This window comes from Culicoides brevitarsis, chromosome 2 (genome assembly GCF_036172545.1).
Source record: "Culicoides brevitarsis isolate CSIRO-B50_1 chromosome 2, AGI_CSIRO_Cbre_v1, whole genome shotgun sequence".
Classification (NCBI taxonomy): Eukaryota; Metazoa; Arthropoda; class Insecta; order Diptera; family Ceratopogonidae; genus Culicoides; species Culicoides brevitarsis.
In genome coordinates this window covers 15,554,188-15,572,623 of record NC_087086.1, presented here as the reverse complement: position 1 = coordinate 15,572,623, position 18,436 = coordinate 15,554,188, and the positions used below count along the sequence as shown (strand labels likewise).

The 18,436-nt window shown below is 33.0% G+C and overlaps 6 protein-coding genes across 6 annotated transcripts; 1 reads left to right on the top strand and 5 right to left on the bottom strand.

The window, feature by feature from the left end:
- Positions 1-96: 96 nt before the first annotated feature.
- LOC134830801 (probable cytosolic Fe-S cluster assembly factor GJ13047) lies at positions 97-1,640 on the bottom strand. The gene is made up of 2 exons (XM_063844383.1): positions 1,365-1,640; positions 97-1,304 (listed from the first exon to the last, which is right to left on the bottom strand). The coding sequence occupies exons 1-2, from the start codon at positions 1,594-1,596 to the stop codon at positions 97-99; spliced, it is 1,440 nt and encodes a 479-aa protein (XP_063700453.1). The 5' UTR covers positions 1,597-1,640.
- Positions 1,641-1,696: 56 nt separating this feature from the next.
- On the top strand, positions 1,697-5,606 carry LOC134830798 (U4/U6 small nuclear ribonucleoprotein Prp4). The gene is made up of 5 exons (XM_063844382.1): positions 1,697-1,981; positions 2,043-2,222; positions 2,281-3,009; positions 3,651-3,927; positions 5,439-5,606. The coding sequence occupies exons 1-5, from the start codon at positions 1,788-1,790 to the stop codon at positions 5,577-5,579; spliced, it is 1,521 nt and encodes a 506-aa protein (XP_063700452.1). The 5' UTR covers positions 1,697-1,787; the 3' UTR covers positions 5,580-5,606.
- On the bottom strand, positions 3,929-5,341 carry LOC134830802 (DNA-directed RNA polymerase I subunit RPA43). The gene has a single exon (XM_063844384.1). The coding sequence runs from the start codon at positions 5,257-5,259 to the stop codon at positions 3,976-3,978; it is 1,284 nt and encodes a 427-aa protein (XP_063700454.1). The 5' UTR covers positions 5,260-5,341; the 3' UTR covers positions 3,929-3,975.
- Positions 5,607-5,618: 12 nt separating the features above from the next.
- Positions 5,619-7,898, bottom strand: LOC134830795 (zinc finger protein 62 homolog). Its single transcript, XM_063844378.1, has 4 exons — positions 7,105-7,898; positions 6,901-7,042; positions 6,551-6,837; positions 5,619-6,025 (listed from the first exon to the last, which is right to left on the bottom strand). The coding sequence occupies exons 1-4, from the start codon at positions 7,707-7,709 to the stop codon at positions 5,620-5,622; spliced, it is 1,440 nt and encodes a 479-aa protein (XP_063700448.1). The 5' UTR covers positions 7,710-7,898; the 3' UTR covers position 5,619.
- A 256-nt stretch (positions 7,899-8,154) lies between these two features.
- LOC134828570 (O-acyltransferase like protein-like) lies at positions 8,155-10,757 on the bottom strand. Its single transcript, XM_063841546.1, has 8 exons — positions 10,637-10,757; positions 10,236-10,567; positions 9,318-9,653; positions 9,065-9,261; positions 8,662-9,005; positions 8,463-8,605; positions 8,291-8,402; positions 8,155-8,231 (listed from the first exon to the last, which is right to left on the bottom strand). The coding sequence occupies exons 1-8, from the start codon at positions 10,755-10,757 to the stop codon at positions 8,155-8,157; spliced, it is 1,662 nt and encodes a 553-aa protein (XP_063697616.1).
- Positions 10,758-10,849: 92 nt separating this feature from the next.
- Positions 10,850-14,990, bottom strand: LOC134828568 (uncharacterized). The gene is made up of 7 exons (XM_063841545.1): positions 14,918-14,990; positions 14,569-14,861; positions 14,338-14,506; positions 13,946-14,277; positions 13,562-13,897; positions 12,033-12,144; positions 10,850-11,163 (listed from the first exon to the last, which is right to left on the bottom strand). Exons 1-7 carry the CDS (start codon positions 14,988-14,990, stop codon positions 10,850-10,852), a joined length of 1,629 nt encoding a protein of 542 aa, XP_063697615.1.
- Positions 14,991-18,436: the final 3,446 nt, after the last annotated feature.

Genomic DNA, 18,436 nt, shown 5'->3' with positions numbered 1-18,436 from the left:
AGTCAACTGTAGTCCCTCTGCAATAACTTGAAATAAATTATTCAGGGTTAAAAATATCCAACATTTATTTTTTCTTTAACTATTTACACCGTTTTTCTACCATTTTATGTTAAGAGCTGTGTTCATTTTCTCCACGGCGTGATAACTCGTGTGCAATAAAGCTTTTGCCTTGTCACTATTCACGCCTCCGAGGAATGTGTTGTAAATTTGTCGTGTTTCGTCGTTATCTGGCGTGGATTTTGGCAGATTTCGGTACAGCTCTTCGAGTGCTTGGACCATTTCACGCGGGGCAATTCCCGTTGTCGGTCGATTTTGTGCGCCGCCATTCAAACAACCCGACGGACATGCCATTACTTCGACAAAATGGTACTGCGATTTGCCTCGTTTGAGTTTTTGCACCAAATTTTGGATGTTTCGGAAGCCATTTGCGATTGCAAAGCGTAACAAAACTTGTCCATCTCGCTCTAAAACTACTTCTTTAAAGTCTGGGTTCCGTAACGGCTTGAAATCTACTTGAACGATGTCTTCATCGAACAATCTCTTTGCCGCATATTTGAAAATGTGTTCAGCATATCCGCCGCTGCCAGATAATTCGTGTCCAAAAACTTGCTTTTCCAAGCGTTTCTCGGACCAGGGCCAATCAAAGGGCGTTTCTTGCATCGTTGTGAGGTCCTGTCCCGCCTTTTCGAGCATTTGTTCGATCTCAATCGCCGTTATCACGCAATCGACATCACGTGACTCAAGGACTTCGTTGAAAAAATCCGCTCGAGATGCCTCCAATTTTTTGTCATAGCACGGCATGATGGTAACGTGATAGATTTTGTTCGATGCCAAGCCTCGACGTTGCGCGAAAAGTTGTTTTACGAGAACTCCCATGATTTGTTGCGGCGAACGGGCTGTCGAGATGTACGGTAACATGAAATTTCCGTGAGTTTTTTCCGCGTAACAGACCCAACCGGGGCACGAAGACGAGAGCATGGGAAGATTTTTGCTGCCTTCGATGGCTTCGGAGTTAAAACGATCAAGAAATTCGTTACGAGCTTCGATTAAAGCGAAATCATCGGCGATTTTGGTGCCAAGTACGACATCAGCTCCGAGACTTTTGAAATAAGCGGATAGTTTGCTGGCACAGGTTTCGACATCGAGTCCGTAGCGATTAGCCAGCGATAGAATCGGCTGTTGGGAGACTGTAAAAACGATGGTTTTGATGTTTTCAACGTCTCCCGAGTCTTTGGCTTTTTGATTTTCGTCTAAAACTCGCAGTAATTCCTCCTGACTTTGTTGTGTGATTAAAACGCCTTCAGCTGTAAAGGAAAAAAATCATTAAAAATCAAAAATAAATTCAAAAAAGGTAAAAAATTAACCTGAAGTAATGCATCCCGAGCATGCCAAGCAGTCAGCAAGTGTAATTTCTACTTTTTCCAACTTTTGTGTTCCTGCCACATAACTCCCGTCTTCCATAATTGTGATTTTTGAGCCGGTACGCGACTTGGGATTCGGCGTTTTTTGCACCTGAACCGGCTTGATGCACTCCTGCGATGGCGTAATGAAGTCATCGAGGTCCGTTAGCTGCAAGGCACCACTAAAATGGGACATTTTTCACTCTTCAAGAGAAATTTCGTGTGTGGAAAAGTACTTTTGTTGTGTCGCACACACTGTCGCCAATAACCTAAAAGTGACGGATTTGTTAGTAAACACTCCGCGAAACTGGCTCGAAACGTTTAAAACAGGATTCGCGTTGTTTGAGGTCCTTGTGCTACGAAAATTGATTTAATTCTGTGAAAAAAATGTCGGATGACGAGGAAATTCAGTACGTGAAGAAACAAAAGACGATTCATTATGGCTCGTTGGAGGCTGCGGAACGAGCGAAACTCGTCAAAAGTGAGTCCGGGACCAATGGATCCGAATCGATTGCTGATATTGTGAAGGAAACGCCGCAAATTCACACATCGAATGACTATTTCGACATTGAAGAGGAAGTGTAAGTGCCTTTTTATGATTTTTTAACATGGAAATCAATTTTTTTCCTTTTTTATTTTTAGTCAAAAAGACAAATTAGCTCTTTTGGAGGAATTTGAGCGGAAAAAGAAAGCGAGACATGTTCAAGTTAGCACAGATGACTCGGAAATTAAGCGAAAATTAAGAGAATTAGGTGAACCGATTTGTCTTTTTGGTGAAGGTCCGTTCGAAAGACGTGTGCGATTGAAGGAACTTTTGTCGGCGTAAGTTTTATTTCCCATTTTCATTGAATTTTCCTCAAAAAAAATATATTTTTTTCAGTATCGGCGAGTCAGGTACAAAACGAACACAGGAAGACGAGCCAAAAAGTCGTTCAGGGCAAGAACAAGAATCAACTTGGTATCACGAAGGTCCCGAAGCTTTACGAATCGCGCGTCTCTGGATCGCCAATTATTCACTGCCTCGCGCCAGAGATCGTCTCAAATACGCTCGCGAACTAAAAGAACTTCCGAGTGCCGTAAAAGCCGGGCGTACAGTCGAATTACAGAAGAAAATTCAATCGCTTCAACTTCAATGCAGTCAAGTTGGCGACACTCGTCCCGTCAATTGTTGTAATTTCAACGAAGATTCGAGTCTCCTTCTTACGGGCAGCTGGACAGGCGTTTCCAAAGTTTGGTCTGTGCCGGATTGTGATCTCGTACAAACGCTCAAGGGGCATTCGCTTAACATTGGAGGTGCGGTTTTTCGGCCTGGCGTTAAAAAAGACGAGGAAAATGTCGTGGCGATGGCTTCGAGTTGTGCGGATGGCATGGTGAAGTTGTGGGCGTTCAAAAATGAGGAATCAATCGCTGATATTACGGGACATTGTCCGCATCGCGTGTCAAAGTTGGCGTTTCATCCGTCGGGGAGATTTTTGGGAACCGCTTGTTACGATGCTTCGTGGAGATTTTGGGATTTGGAACAGAAACAAGAAGTGTTGCATCAAGAGGGGCATGCAAAAGCAGTTCATTGCATCGCTTTTCAGGGAGATGGAAGTGTGTCAGTCACGGGGTATGTTTTTTTTCGAATCAACTTTTAAGTTTTGTGAAAAAAAGTGGAAAAAAATTGATTGAAAATTTTGGTCAAAAAATATTTAAATTTAAAACTTTGATTGAAAAAGTCTTTGATAAAAAAATTTAAAAAAAAATTTAATCCATCAAATGATTTATAAAAAATTGTTAAAAATTATTAAAAATATTGGTACCTAAAAATTAAAAAAAAAAATATTAAAAATATAAATATTTATTTAAAAATTTAATATTAACATTCGACTGAAAATTTTTGAGAAAATTGAGAAAATTTTTTAAAAATTAATTTAATTTTTTTTTCTAAAAAAATTAAATATAGACCAAAATTTTATTATTCTTCATTAAAAAAATCGAAAAAAAAATATAAAAAAATTATAAAAATTTTTTTTTAAATATTTTCATATTTTCTTTAGAAATTTTTCCAAATATTTTTTTTCCAAAAAAATTTTTTTTATAAAAAAAAAATTAAAACGAATTCACGAAATATTTCTACAATTTAATAATTTATGAAATTAAGAAAAAATGGACTAAAAATATTTTTCAAAAATATTTTGGGCATAATTTTGATTTTTTTTTTACTTTTTAAGCATTAAATCAATAAAAAATTGTTTTTTTTTCAAACAGGGGTCTCGACACCTTTGGCAGAGTTTGGGATTTGCGAACAGGTCGTTGCATTATGTTCCTCGAGGGCCACTTGGGAGCTGTCTACGGAACTGATTTCTCGCCCAATGGCTTTCACATTATCACAGGAAGTGCTGACAATACAATTAAAATTTGGGATTTGAGACGAAGACAAGCCGTTTACACAATTCCCGCTCACACAAATATCATTTCCGACGTAAAATATCAGAAAAATGGAGGACAATTTCTCGTGTCGACGAGTTATGATAACACAGCAAAGGTAAGAATTATTAAAATTTTATTTAATTTTTACAATTTGAGCTTTTTCCTAAACTTTTTCTTTCTTAATTTTTGGCACTTTGTGGCGTTTCGCGCGTTTTTGAGTAGAACTGCTGCTGCTACTCACTTCCGCCTCGTCCAAAATCGATTCTAGCGTCGTGTGGAAAGAGTTATTTTTGTGTTTGTCCTTCTTTTTGGACTTTTTAGAGTCTGATTGTGAGCTACTTTCGTCGTCTTTTTCCTTCTTGATGGTAACTCTGGTTGCGGGTTCTTCTTTTATTTTCTTTTTCTTGATAACTTGTGTTTCTTCTACCGCTTCGGCGTCATCTTCGGTATCACGTTTCCTCTTTTTGCTCTTTTTCGTGGGACTTTTTTCCGTTTTTATCGTCACACTTGTGTCTAAGGATCCAATTATCGTGCTTTGCAAGTCTTTTTCGATGAGTTCTTCAAACGCGTTGAATCCCGTTTCATCCAGCTTTGGGGGAGGACTTGGAGATTTGAGTCGTTTATCCTTTTTTTTCTTCGGCGTTTGCTCCTTGTCGACTTCCGTTTTGACAGGTACTTGGGTGTCACTAAAAGAAACGTGTTTTGGCAACGTTGATCTTCGAGACGTTTCGTTATTTACTAAAATTGACCGTCGTTTCTTCAGTTTTGCGAATGATTCAATGTCGTCCTCATCCACGGCGGTACCATTTTTCTTGTTTTTCTTACTTGGACCGGCATCCGAGTCTTTTTCTTGCTTAATTTTTAGTGTTGTGGCGACATCTTCGGTACTTATTCCGCTATCGCCGTCATTTTCTGTCTCCGTTTTGGGATTTGCCACAAGTTCTCCTTGAATTTCGGGTACTCTGTTGTCCAAATCGAAATCTAAAACCCGTATTTTAATCTCTTGATTCACCTTGACGTTCCGCATGCCCGTCGTGAACTTTACTGCCACATTAAAGACACGATAAATGATCACCCCGATATTCGATTGACTAATGTGCTTGACGACGCCCGTCACAATAGCGCCAATTCGTGGCTGGAACACGTAAAAATCCGATTCAATGTCCAAATGCAAGTCGGCGCTGTCATGCCGGATTTGCGATGGCGTATCGAGCACTTTTGTGTTTCGGATGTCCAAGATGATGCCGTTGCGATTTCGATCAAAACGCCCAATTTTGCTATCGAGAATGCGGGAAATGGTTTCCCGGAGATTTTGCAGACCCGCCATCGAGATGCCCAGGTGTTCGCGAGCGTGAATCTTTTGAACGCATGACGACTCGTCTGACGTGTAGCGTTCGAGCTCGGCACGCGTGTATTTTATGTACTTGGCTTTTGTGAGAAATTTCATGATTTTTACCAATTTTTTTGTCTTTGGTAACTTTAAAAATTCCCTTTTGAATCAAAAACTAAAAATTCCAAAGCACATTGTTTTCGTTTTTAAACGTCAAAAGCTCATTGAGTGTCGCCAATAGAAATTTCAAGGATAAAAATTCAAAAAAATTACGTTTTACTTTTAATTTCTTTCAGATTTGGAGCAACAAAACGTGGCAGCCCCTCAAAACCCTCACCATGGATGGAAAAATCATGTCTGTCGATGTTTCCAATGACAATTTGTACATCGCCACAACCTCATACGATCGGACTTTTAAACTTTGGACACCTGAATAAACAATATTTTGCGTTAATTTTTAATAATTTCAACTCCAATTTATTTAAAAACTCTTATACACGCCTTTGAAGCCTCTTCTTTCGTGTAATTCAAGCCATGATCTTCCTCAAAGTGTTGCTGAATGCGCCCAAGATACTCAAAACCTTGCGCACAAATGTGGCAATTGTAGATTTTTCGACCGGCATGTCGCATTTTGTGAATATTGAGATTTTTCTGCAAGTTGCAAGCGTAGTCGCATTGATCACATTTGAAATTTCGAGCATTTACGTGAACTGTTTTGAAGTGCATGTGAATTGAGCTCTTTTTGAGTGTTACTTTGCATAATTGGCAAGAAACGTAATCTCGAGCGACGATAGCCTTATCTAAATGTGTGAGGATTTTGTGTTGCATGAGATCAGCTTTTAAGTCGAACTGCATGTCGCATTCGTCGCAACTTCGGATTGTCCTGAAAATGCAAAAAAATATTTAAAAAATCGAGAAATATTTAATTGTAAGTATGAAAAATTTAACAAAAATGTGTCTATTTTACTGCTTTTAATTATTTTGTGAAATATTCAGGAGGACTTTTTAATCGAGTAGTATAAAAAAGAACAGTTTTTGTTCAGAATGAACAGAATTTCAAAAAAAAAAAAAATATTTTTTTGTACAATATTTTTGAAAATTTAAAGTGTTAAATGTGAAAATTTTTATGTTTTCCTCTCAGAATTGGAAAATTAAAAAAAAAATTAAAATTTTGACACATTTTTTACCATAAATTTTTAGAAAATGATGAAAAACTCAGTTTAAACATGTCAAAAATTTCCAATTTTGTTAAATAAAATATCAAAATTTTTTAAAAATAATATACAAAAAAATCTTATTCTATAGAAATTTAGGAAAATTTAAACAAAAACTGCACTTTTCTATTCAAATCGATGTCAACTTTCCTTTTAATCTCACGAAAATATTTTTTTAGATCAGTTTTTCTTACCTTTTTAATACTTTTGGAACTCCACTCGCGTCAACTATTCTCTTCCTTGGAGTCCTTAATTTCACAGTATTTTTTTCATGCGCTTTCATATGAATTTCCAGATTTTTCTTATTAATACTTTTGTGCGGACAAATTGTGCATTCATAACTTCGGATGTTCTTATGCACAAATCTTATGTGATTTCTTAAATGTGGAGTTCGGACTTTTTTGTGACAAATTTCGCATTCACTATATCCTTTATCTTCGTCCTTCGGATGATAATCTCTTATGTGAAGTTTCAAGTTGTACTAAAAAAATACGAAAAAAAATTATTTTATGAAATTTTGATAAAAATTTATTAAAATTCTCACTTGGAATGCGAATTTTTTGCCACATTCAGCGCATGTGAGACGCTTTTCCATGTGATTTTCCATGAAATGTTGCTTAAAATGAGCCCGAAGTTTGTAAGTTTTGCCACAAGCATCACAAATTAGATGTGGTTGATCTGGAGAGCTGTAAATTTTTTATTAAAAAGTTAAAATTTTTTAATTTTTTGTAAAAAATTTAAAACTTACTGATATAAAGAGATGTGTTTCTGAAGAGCCTGCTTCCATCGTGAGGTATAACCACATTCGTGACAGCAATGTAGCATTTGTTCTTGCTTTTTATTTTGATTTTTGAGCTCTTCTTGTTGCATGTGTTGCTCAAACGCTTCCTGATCAATGAAAACTTGTCGACAATATTTGCACTTTGATGCTCCGAAATGTTTCGTCATCATATGTCGTTGCAACTCCATGGTTTTCACGTAGGAACACTCACATTTATCACAATAATAGCGTTTGTCAGTTGCGTTTCGCATATTTTTACGGATATGTTGCAGTGTGATGCCCAATTTTTTGCATTCTTCTTCGGTTTTGATATCTGTGACTTTTGAAACAACTTTTGGCTCTTCCATTTTCACGATAGGAATGAATTTTGATGCATTTTTCGAGGTACTTGGAGCGTAATCTTCATCATCATAATGGTCTGGCTCATCGAAATGCTCGTATTTTGTGTCTTCGTAGTCAGAATCTATTCGTTCCTCTTTGATAATTACCATTTCTGGACCGATATTGAATTGAAGTTTCAGATTTTCGAGCGATTTGACGCATTGCTGTTGGAATTTCAGAATGTTATTCATACTCTTGAGGCAAATGCTGCAAAAGGGCAGAGTAGCGAATCCAAATTCGTTGATTTCCTCATTTACGAGCGTTTTGTAGAGTTCTTTTGTGGCTGGCCCGACGCTGTGTTGCAATTTGGCATTATTTTCATCTTTTAAGCAAGCCACGCAGCAATTAAGAGGTTTTAATTCAGGATTTTCGTAAGTTTCCATTTTTTTTGCGTTCGCCGATTTGTTTGTTTTGATTTTGCATCGGCGACAACCGGCGACAATATTATTACGGGGTTGCCATTAAATTGAGTTATTTAGAAATTTGATTTTAATTTCGAAAAAAAAAAATCCGCGAAACCAGTTTTTTCATAGATTCTCAGATTTCTTTCATTATCATTAATTTATTTTTCAAGTTTTTTTTAAGAAAATTAAATACAATTAATACTAAAAATTAATTTAAGCATTATCTATTGACTTAAATACGACTTGTGAATTTCTTTAGTTCAGCAGCGTGTCCATTAATTTCGTCTTTAATAAATTTCCGCTCTTTTTCTGAAATTATTTCACCAAAATTTAAAGAAAAACATAAAAATATTCTAATTAATTCTTACTGTTTTTCCGTAATAGAATTTTGCTCAAGGCAGTCAATGGAAATTCAATACAGAGTCCCAATATGAGAGCAGCAAAATTCGAAAGAACGAACAATGCCACGGATTCGGTTAACTAAAATTTAAAAAAAATGTAAAAAAAAATTAATTAAATTATTGGAATCATAAAACTTACGAATGACCATCCCATAAAGTACGAAATGATTGAAGATTGTGCAAATACTATGCTAGCAATTGTCACGTGGACTAAATAAATTCCATATGTCAGTCTCGATAATGGAGTAAATACGGGCCAATTGAAAAAGTTCTTGATTGGAGCTGAAATTTTGCAAAATTTAGTACTTCAAACGTAAATAAAGGCTTAAATTTCTTACATCGGAAACTTGCAATGAATCCTAAAACTAATATAATGCCGAAAATTCCCCAAATTTGTCGTGTAAACATCGAAAGAATCGTCAAACCAATTGAAGGTACTTCAAAATAATTATGGAAAAATGTGTAACCATGCACGACAACTGTGAAAAATCCAATCACTGGAGTAATATACCAAAGTACTATGAACCACTTGTACTTCGACATATCAATTTTGTTTTCTTTGAAGTGAAAGTACGTCATTGCCAAGCAAATACCGATGAGGAAGTTTCCTGCATTCATATGGGATGCAAAATAATCTTTTTCAAGTTCTTTGTTCTCATTGTCATAAAGGAATCTTTTTGTTCTAAAAGGAAAATTAACTGAATGAAATTTGGATTAATCTTAAAGAAACGAAAATCGTACTCTGGACTGAAAACATGTTGACCCCCATCGAATTTGTTCAGATACGTTACAAGGAATTGTGTGACACAGCTCGCCAAAATAGCTAATCCCATTACAATTTTCTTCAGTTTTGGATATTTGAAGATGATTAAAAGGAGACACAGACTGAACAGGAAAAGATGTGTGTCGGCTGATAAGTACCAAGTTGTTGGGATGCACTGAGAAAAGAAGATTCATAAAACTCAAATTCAATAAAACCAAAGAAAGATCTTACCATTTGATTTGAATTCACATAGTTATTAATGTATAGCAGGTTGGTCCACCAATTTCTCCGGCAATAAGTTTGCGACGTCTCTCCAACGAATTTCCAGTATCCCCCAGATCCCGAATGGAAAAGATATGTGGCATGATAAAGTATCAAGTAAGCAAGTGTTGGTGTCAGTCGAATGTATCGGTAAATAAAGGCAGTTGCAGCATTGCCAATATTTAGAACTCCTTCTTTGAAAAATTCATGAATTGATATGTAAAGAAGTACTCCGCTTGCAACAAAGAAAGTTTGGACGATATTTGTCGCACAATTGGCAAAAATATAGATGATACTGTAATAAGACTATAAAAGAAATAATAGAATTTTAATAATAGAACATTAGGCCGCTCCAAATTTTTTTCGAACTTTTTGTCCCAAAAAGTTTTTTTCAAAATGGGGGGGGGGGCAAAATAAAAAAAAAAGTTTTGAAATACTTTTTCATACAAAATGACAACATTTAAACAGTTTTTTCTCAATAATCAATATTTTAGTTGATTTTAAGGTTGAATATTTATGTAAAATTGATTTCAGAGCAATTCAACTAAAAAATTGAAAAAAAAAATTTTTTCATAAAAAAAAATCTCAAAAAAAATTTTGAAAACATAAGTTCAATGATTTTCGAAAAAAATTTTTAGAGAAGAAAATTCTTGTAAAAATATCATTTTCAATACAAAAGTTAAAAAAAATTAATAAAAAAACAAAAATTTCTAAAAATTTCTTCAAAAATTATGAAAATAGACCAAAAAACGGTAATTTTTGATAGAATTTTTAACTTTTTTTTTTATTTTGCCCCATTGGATTTTCGGGGTTTGAAATGGGGCATGGGACAAAAAGTTCAAAAAAAATTTGGAGCGGCCTTATAAGATAAGTTTTTAAAGCACTTACACTTTCAACGAACTCTGTATTTTTGGCGGGTGTCATACTATAAGCAATCCATACATGTCCCATAACTACGATGAGTGTTGTCAAATATCGAATCGTCAAAACAAAACGTAAATCTCTTCCAACTTCAGTTTTTGGCGGAGCAACAAGGCGATACCAATTTCTCACCAAAGAGAAACATAAGAGACATTGCTGACTTTTCGGCAAATCTCGTCTCTCAACTTTGTAATAATCAAGACTATCTTCGTTATTTTGCTTAATATCAAGTGCTGTAGCTATTGTGACGATACCCAAAATAAGGAAAGTGACAATCCAAAATAATGTGTGAAGATAATCTAAAAATATGGAAGTTTGCTGACGTATATTTGGCATGAATCAGCTAAAAAAATATGAAAATATCTAACCTGTTTCATAATAATCGTATTCTTGATTCGTAGTGCACCACAAAATCGTAGAATATCCAGATAAGTTATAGTTCTCGCGTAACCACAAATTTTCGCATTGATTGACTATCTTATCATACATCTTTCGGTACATTGTACCATTTTTGTATGCCGTTATGTCATATGTAAACTAGACAAACAAGAAAAAAAAGGTTAGTCAATGATCAAAAAGATTTACAAAACAACCGTTACTTTTCGTGTGTGTGGGAACTCTTCAACATAAAGTTGTTCGCGTTCTTCATCAGATAATTTGCTGAGGGTTTTTTGACATTCCAATATGCATGAACCACTAAAAAGGACATCGTGTGCAAAGTGAATCTTCGTTTTACTCGAAAACTCTTCAATTTGGTTCCAAATAGCGTTTGATGGATCTGGCTTTATAAGTGTTGAAATTGTGCAAATTGTGGCTAATTCTTTTTTTGACGACCATAAACATCGTTCGAAATCAGAATTTCGATGAAGAGGAGGCATTTTGTAGTATTCCTCATCTAATTAAAAAAAAATTATATTTTTGGTTTCAAATAATTTTTTTATACTTACAGTCTATGTCACATGTTGCATTATCAAAATATCCAAAAAGGATAAAAATTAATATGGTAAGTTTAAACCACATTTTAGATAAAACGATTATTTTTTTTTTTAATTCACTAAGGGAAGATGTTCAACGATCTTTCACCTTCGAAACTTAAAATATGACTAAAGTTAGTGTAATACTATACCAAATTCCTTTATTTTTGTGCGAAATTTGAACAAACTGGTTTAGTCAAATAAACAAAAGTGCGTCATAGAAGACTTCATGTCTTAAAGAGCACATACGTATCTACAGCGAAAATATTTTTTGAACATTTTATTTAGGTTTCCATACGATCTTCTGTGTTTAAAAATATTTTGTTATTTTGATTCAAATTTTTGTTTATGACAATGTTCCTCTTGAAATGACGCGAATTATAATGGTTATCCAAAGGTCATCCACATTAAGTAAAAATATGATAGACACCTTTTTTGATTCGTTTAACTTTACAGTTTGCTTTAATAATTCAGCTTTCAGTTATAATATTTCCGTTAATTTTGAAACACCGGGTATTCAATGTCTAGTTTAATTTTTTTTTGGCTACGTTTGAAGAATTAAAGAATTAATAAACAATTCTTCTAAGATTTGAAAAAATCATTTGCTATTTTAGTTTTTTTTTTTTATTTGTACTTATCCGAAAAAAAATGTATCTTCAAAGGTTGGAAGAAAATCTTGTAAGTTCAGTTGCGTTTCCATTGTGGTCTTGTAGAATTATTTGTTGTTTTTCTGTTCATAAAAAAAATATTTTATTATAAAACAAAAAAAATAATTCAGTATAATTCTTACTTTTAGGACGCAATAAGGTCTTGCTAAGAGCAGTTAATGGAAATTCAATCAAAAGCCCGAGTACAAGAGCAACACAGTTCGACAAAACAAATAGTGCTAAAGATTCTGTCAACTGAAAAAGAAAATTATATTATTGTTGTTTCATGATGGGGTTGAAAAACATACAAATGACCACCCCATGATGTATATATTTTTAGCAGATTGTGCAAAAATTATGCCTGCTATTGATATATGAACCAAATAAACTCCGTATGTCAGTCTTGATAATGGAGTAAAAACGGGCCAATTGAAAAAGTTCTTAATGGGAGCTGAAATATTGAAAAATTTAATACTTAAAACCAATATTTAAATTAAATTAACTTTCTTACATCGGAAACTCGCAAGGAATCCTAAACCCATTATGATACTAAATATTCCCCAAATTTGCCTAGTAAAAATCGAGATTATCGCCAATCCAATTGAGGGTACTTCAAAATAATTATGGAAGAAGGTATATCCATGGGCGCAAACTATACAAAATCCAATCACTGGCATAATATACCAAAGAGTTACAAACGACTTGTATTTTGACATATCGATTTTGTTTTCTTTGAAATGTAAGTAAGTCATTCCTAAGCCGATACCAATGATGAAATTTCCTGCATTCATATGGGATGCAATATAGTCGTTCTCAAATTCTTTGCTTGCATTGTCAAAAAGGAATCGTTTAACTCTAAAAGAAAAAAAAATTAATTTGAATTAAGGCCGCTCCAAATTTTTTTTGAACTTTTTGTCCCATGCCCCATTTCAAAAGTCGAAAATCCAATAGGGCAAAATAAAAAAAAAGTTGAAAAAATCATCAAAATTGACCATTTTTTGGTCTATTTTCATAGTTTTTCAAAAATTTTTTTTTAAATTTTAATTTTTAAGAATTTTTGTATTAAAAAACGAAATTTAACATGAATTTTCTTCTCTAAAATTTTTTTCAAAAAAATTATTTCTCAAAATTTTTGACAGTTTTTTTTATGAAATTTTTTTGATGAAATTTTTAACTTGAAATTAGCTTGAAATACTCTTATATCAATTTTAAATTATCAAATCTCAATATAGACCATAAAAACAACTAAAATATTAATTAATGATCAAAAATTGTTTGAATTTTGTCATTTTGTATGAAAAAGTATTTCAAATTTTTTTTTTATTTTTTTGCCCCCCCCCATTTTGAAAAATAGTTTTTGGGACATAAAGTTCGAAAAAATTTTGGAGCGGCCTAAATGTGAAAAAAACAGAAAAACGTACTCTGGACTAAAAACATGTTGACCACCATCGAATTTGCTGAAATACGTCACAAGAAATTGTGTGACGCAACTTGCACAAAAAGCAAATATCAGAATGACTTTCTTATATTTCGGGTATTTGAACATGAAAAGGAAGAGAAGTAATGCGAACAGGAAAAGATGTGTGTCTGCAGCCAAGTACCAAGATGTAATGACACACTGAAAAAAAAATTTATCAGATAAAATATTTTTAAATTCTTAAAAGGATCTTACCATCTGATTTGCATTGACATAATTGTTGATATACAGAAGATTTGTCCACCAATTTCTTCGACAGTAAGTCTGTTGTGTTTCCGTATAAAACTTCCAATATGCTCCAGATCCCGAATGGAATAAGTAAGTCGCTTGATAAAGTATCAAATATGCATAGGTTGGCGTTAATCGGATGTACCGATAAAGAAATGCGCTTACAGCATAACCGACATTTACAACTCCTTTTTTAAAAACTTCATTGATGGAAATATAAAGAAGTACACCACTTACAACGAAGAATGTTTGAACAATATTCGTCGCACAATTGACAAAAATATAAACGAAGCTGTCATAGGACTAAAGAATTCTTTAATATTGCATGATTTTCAAAAAGGACATACTTACTTTTTCAACAAATTCTGGATTTATTGAAGGCGTAAAACTATATCCGATCCATACATGTCCTATAACTGCCATGAATGTTGTCAAGTATCGAATAGTCATAACAAAACGTAGATCTCTTCCAACTTCAGTTTTTGGCGGAGCAACAAGGCGATACCAATTTCTCACCAAAGAGAAACATAAGAGACATTGCTGACTTTTTGGCAAATCTCGCCTCTCAACTTTGTAATAATTCAAACTGTCTTCGTTATTTTGTATTATATCAAGTCCCGTAGCTGCTGCAACGATAGCCACAATAAAGATAGTGACAACCCAGAATAATGTGTGCAGATAATCTGAAATCAAAATTTTTAGTTTACTGACCTTGTTACCTTGAATCATTTTTATGGTCTAACCTGTCTCATAGTGATCAAATTCTTGATTCGTAGTGCACCACAAAACCGTAGAATAGCCAGTCAAATTCCAGTTTTTGCGAAGCCACAAATTTTCGCATTGATTAAAAATTTTATCGTACATCTTTCGATACAACGTTCCGTTTTTGTACGCCGTTATATCATATGTGAACTGAAAATTTGCATAAACAAAATTTGACCTTGACAAAAATTTTCAAAAATTGTTAAAGCTACCTTACGAGTGTGCGGAAATGCATCAACATAAAGTTCCTCACGTTCATCTTCCGACAATTCACTGAGCATTTTTTGGCATTCTGACAAACATTGACCACTAAAAAGTACATCGTGAGCGAAGTGTATTTTAGTTTTTTTAGAATATTCTTCAATTTGATTCCAAATGGCGTTTGAAGGATCTGGTTTGATGATAGTTGAAACAGTACAATATGTTGAGAGCTCTTCCGTCGACCAAAGACAACGTTCATAATCATCCTGCCGATGTAAAGGCGGCATCTTATAGTACTCAACCACTGCAATTAAGAATAAAGTTATTAAGTTAAATACTTTAAAAAACTAAGGCACTCACTGTTTATATCGGAAGCTACATTTTCAAAAGATCCTATGAGAATGAAACTCAAAATTGTGAGTTTTATCCACATTTTGACTTAAAATTCTAATATATTTTGCGAAGATGCTCCAACACCTGATTCCGTTGAAGTTTAAACCGTAACTAATTTATTTTCGGTGACTAAAAAAGAAATCCTGTTTTAATATTTTTTTGCAAATTTTGAAAACTAGTTTGGAAGAAAAATGACAGTTAATATTCCTTTTATCGTGTCTGCTTCATATACATAGCTAATCAATCAAAAAATGCAAATTTTTCAAATGTTGTAATTTTGTATTTGACATTTTTTAAACAGACAGAAAAATGAATGAACTGAAAGAGACGGATATTCTTTTTATTTAACGATGCAACATAATAAATTTAATATACCGTAATGTAGATAATTCTTATGGAAAAAAATAATCCATTCTTTTAAAAATTAAAAATTCGTTCTATTAACATTTTTACGTTAAACTTTCGAATTTTTAACGAAATTTTGAATTTTTCAATATTTTTAACAAAATTTTTGAGATTTTATAATTTTGATTAATATTAATTAGGCAGCTCTAAATTTTTTTCGAACTTTTTGTCCCAAAAACTTTTTTTCAAAATGGGGGGGGGGGGCAAAAAAATAAAAAAAAAAGTTTTGAAATACTTTTTCATACAAAATGAAAAAAATTAAACAATTTTTGGCCATTAATTAATATTTTAGTTCTTTTTGTGAAATCTACATTGAGATTTTTTAATTTTAAATTGAACTGAAGTAAAAAATGTAAATAAAAAAATTTCATAAAAATAACTGTCAAAAAGTTTTGAAAAATAAGTTTTTTGAAAAAAATTTCAGAGAAGAAAATTCATGTTAAATTGCGTTTTTTAATACAAAAATTCTTAAAAATTGAAATATTTTTAAAAAAATTTTAAAAATTTCTTGAAAAAATATGAAAAAAGTCCAAAAAACGGACAATTTTGATGATATTTTCAACTTTTTTTTTTTATTTTGCCCCATTGGATTTTTGACTTTTGAAATGGGGCATGGGACAAAAAGTTCAAAAAAAATTTGGAGCGGCCTTAATTTATTTTTTAATTTTATGAGAAATGATTTAATTTTTTTCTAAATATTTTTTTAAAAAAATCAAAAAATTTATTTTTCATTGTTGTTGTTCTATCAACTTCAAATTTGATGTTCCATTAATTATTAGCATTTTTTGAATTTGTAACGGATTTTTTCCATAAGAATTATCTACATTACGGTACTTATTAAATAAAAATCAGGGGCGTAACATAACAAGAATATTTGGGGGTTGAAAGAAAATATTTATCATATATGTTCTTAATTTATTTTTTATTTTATTTTTAAAATACATTATTTTTATTAATTGAAAATTACAGAAGTTTTCAGAGATGAGAAGAATGTTTAATCATTTGTGTCACAACTTCAATGTTTTCTGGTTGTTGTCGTTCTTTTTCTGAAATAATTTGAGCAAAATTAAAACTAAAAATACAAATAAAATTAAATCAATTCATACTGTTTTGACGTAATAAAGTCTTGCTTAAAGCAGTTAACGGAAACTCGATTGAAAGTCCTAACACAAGAGCTGCACAGTTTGAAAGGACAAACAATGCCACGGATTCTGTCAACTGAAATAATTATAAGGTAAATAATTTATTTTTGAGTAATTTTAAACTTCATCAAACTCACAAAGGACCATCCCATCATATAAAGATTTTGTGCAGATTGTGCAAATATTACACTAGCTACTGTTACGTGGACCAAATAAATGCCATATGTCAGTCTCGATAATGGAGTAAATACGGGCCAATTGAAAAAGTTCTTGATTGGAGCTGAAATTTTGCAAAATTTAGTACTTCAAACTTAAATAAAGGCTAAAATTTCTTACATCGGAAACTTGCAATGAATCCTAAAACTAATATGATGCCGAATATTCCCCAAATTTGTCGTGTAAAAATCGAAAGTAAGGCCAATCCAATCGAAGGTACTTCAAAATAATTATGGAAGAAAATATAGCCATGTATGCAAATCGTGAAAAAGCCAATCACTGGAGTAATGTACCAAAGTGTTATAAACGACTTGTATTTCGACATATCGATTTTGTTTTCTTTGAAATGTAAGTAAATCATTCCTAAGCCGATACCGATGAGAAAATTTCCTGCATTCATATGGGATGCAATGTAGTCCTTTTCAAATTCCTTGTTATCTGTATCATAGAAGAAACGTTTGACTCTGAAAAATATATAAGTTCATTTATAAATTGATATTTTCAAATGGTGATGAGATTACTCTGGACTCATGATGTGTTGACCACCGTCGAATTCGTTTATATAAGTTACAAGAAATTGTGTGACACAGCTTGCACAAAAAGCTAATATAAGAATGATTTTCTTATATTTCGGGTATCTAAACATAAAAATAAAAAGAAGCAACGCAAACAGGAAAAGATGTGTATCGGCTGATAAGTACCAAGTAGTAGGGATACACTGAGAAAAATAAATTCATGTTATTCAAATTTCCTTAAATCCAAAGAGAGATCTTACCATTCGATTTGAATTGACATAATTGTTGATGTACAGCAGGTTAGTCCACCAATTTCTTCGACAGTAAGACTGTTGTGTTTCCGTGTAAAACTTCCAATATCCTCCAGATCCTGAACGGAAAAAGTATGTAGTGTAAAAGAGTATCAAGTAAGCATACGTGGGCGTTAGACGAATGTATCGATAAAGAATGGCCACTCCAGCGTAAGCGAAATTCATTACTCCTTCTTTGAAAAACTCATGAATTGATATATAGAGAAGTAATCCACTTGCAACAAAGAAAGTTTGAACGATGTTTGTCGCACAATTGACAAAAATATAGATGATGCTATAGTAAGACTATGCAAATTTTGTTAAATTGATGAATGTTCTACAAAAAGTTTAAATTCTCACCTTTTCATTATATTCTGGGTTAAGAGAAGGTGTAAAGCTGTATGCAATCCACACGTGTCCGATGACTATCATGAAAGTTGTTAAATATCGAATAGTTAAAACAAATCGTAGATCTCTTCCAACTTCAGTTTTTGGCGGAGCAACAAGGCGATACCAATTTCTCACCAAAGAGAAACATAAGAGACATTGCTGACTTTTTGGCAAATCTCGTCTCTCAACTTTGTAATAATTCAAACTATCTTCGTTATTTTGCTTTATATCAAGTCCTGTAGCTACTACAACGATAGCTACAATCAGAAAAGTTACAACCCAAAACAAAACATGAAGAAAATCTGGAAAACATGCAATTTTATAGGTTATTAACCTCTTTGTCGTGGAACAACTTATTCTCACCTGTTTCATAGTAATCAAATTCTTGATTTGTCGTACACCACAAAATCGTAGAATAACCAGACAAATTCCAGTTTTTGCGAAGCCACAAATTTTCGCATTGATTCAATATTTTATCGTACATCTTTCGATACAACGTTCCGTTTTTATATGCCGTTATATCATAGG

What these genes read in the sequence shown, in the direction of transcription:
- LOC134830801 (XM_063844383.1), bottom strand. Translation starts at nt 1,596, where the DNA reads ATGTCCCATTTTAGTGGTGCCTTGCAGCTAACGGACCTCGATGACTTC. An exon ending in CTCGGGATGCATTACTTCAG is followed by an intron (nt 1,305 to 1,364) that starts GTTAATTTTTTA and finishes TTTCCTTTACAG; the next exon opens with CTGAAGGCGTTTTAATCACA.
- LOC134830798 (XM_063844382.1), top strand. Translation starts at nt 1,788, where the DNA reads ATGTCGGATGACGAGGAAATTCAGTACGTGAAGAAACAAAAGACGATT. An exon ending in TTGAAGGAACTTTTGTCGGC is followed by an intron (nt 2,223 to 2,280) that starts GTAAGTTTTATT and finishes TATTTTTTTCAG; the next exon opens with TATCGGCGAGTCAGGTACAA. An exon ending in GTTATGATAACACAGCAAAG is followed by an intron (nt 3,928 to 5,438) that starts GTAAGAATTATT and finishes AATTTCTTTCAG; the next exon opens with ATTTGGAGCAACAAAACGTG.
- LOC134830802 (XM_063844384.1), bottom strand. Translation starts at nt 5,259, where the DNA reads ATGAAATTTCTCACAAAAGCCAAGTACATAAAATACACGCGTGCCGAG.
- LOC134830795 (XM_063844378.1), bottom strand. Translation starts at nt 7,709, where the DNA reads ATGAATAACATTCTGAAATTCCAACAGCAATGCGTCAAATCGCTCGAA. An exon ending in AAACACATCTCTTTATATCA is followed by an intron (nt 7,043 to 7,104) that starts GTAAGTTTTAAA and finishes AAAAATTTACAG; the next exon opens with CTCTCCAGATCAACCACATC. An exon ending in GCAAAAAATTCGCATTCCAA is followed by an intron (nt 6,838 to 6,900) that starts GTGAGAATTTTA and finishes GTATTTTTTTAG; the next exon opens with TACAACTTGAAACTTCACAT.
- LOC134828570 (XM_063841546.1), bottom strand. Translation starts at nt 10,757, where the DNA reads ATGTATGATAAGATAGTCAATCAATGCGAAAATTTGTGGTTACGCGAG. An exon ending in ATGTGAATTCAAATCAAATG is followed by an intron (nt 9,262 to 9,317) that starts GTAAGATCTTTC and finishes TTCTTTTCTCAG; the next exon opens with TGCATCCCAACAACTTGGTA. An exon ending in ATTCATTGCAAGTTTCCGAT is followed by an intron (nt 8,606 to 8,661) that starts GTAAGAAATTTA and finishes GCAAAATTTCAG; the next exon opens with CTCCAATCAAGAACTTTTTC.
- LOC134828568 (XM_063841545.1), bottom strand. Translation starts at nt 14,990, where the DNA reads ATGTGGATAAAACTCACAATTTTGAGTTTCATTCTCATAGGATCTTTT. An exon ending in TGTAGCTTCCGATATAAACA is followed by an intron (nt 14,862 to 14,917) that starts GTGAGTGCCTTA and finishes TCTTAATTGCAG; the next exon opens with TGGTTGAGTACTATAAGATG. An exon ending in ATTTGATCACTATGAGACAG is followed by an intron (nt 14,278 to 14,337) that starts GTTAGACCATAA and finishes TTTTGATTTCAG; the next exon opens with ATTATCTGCACACATTATTC.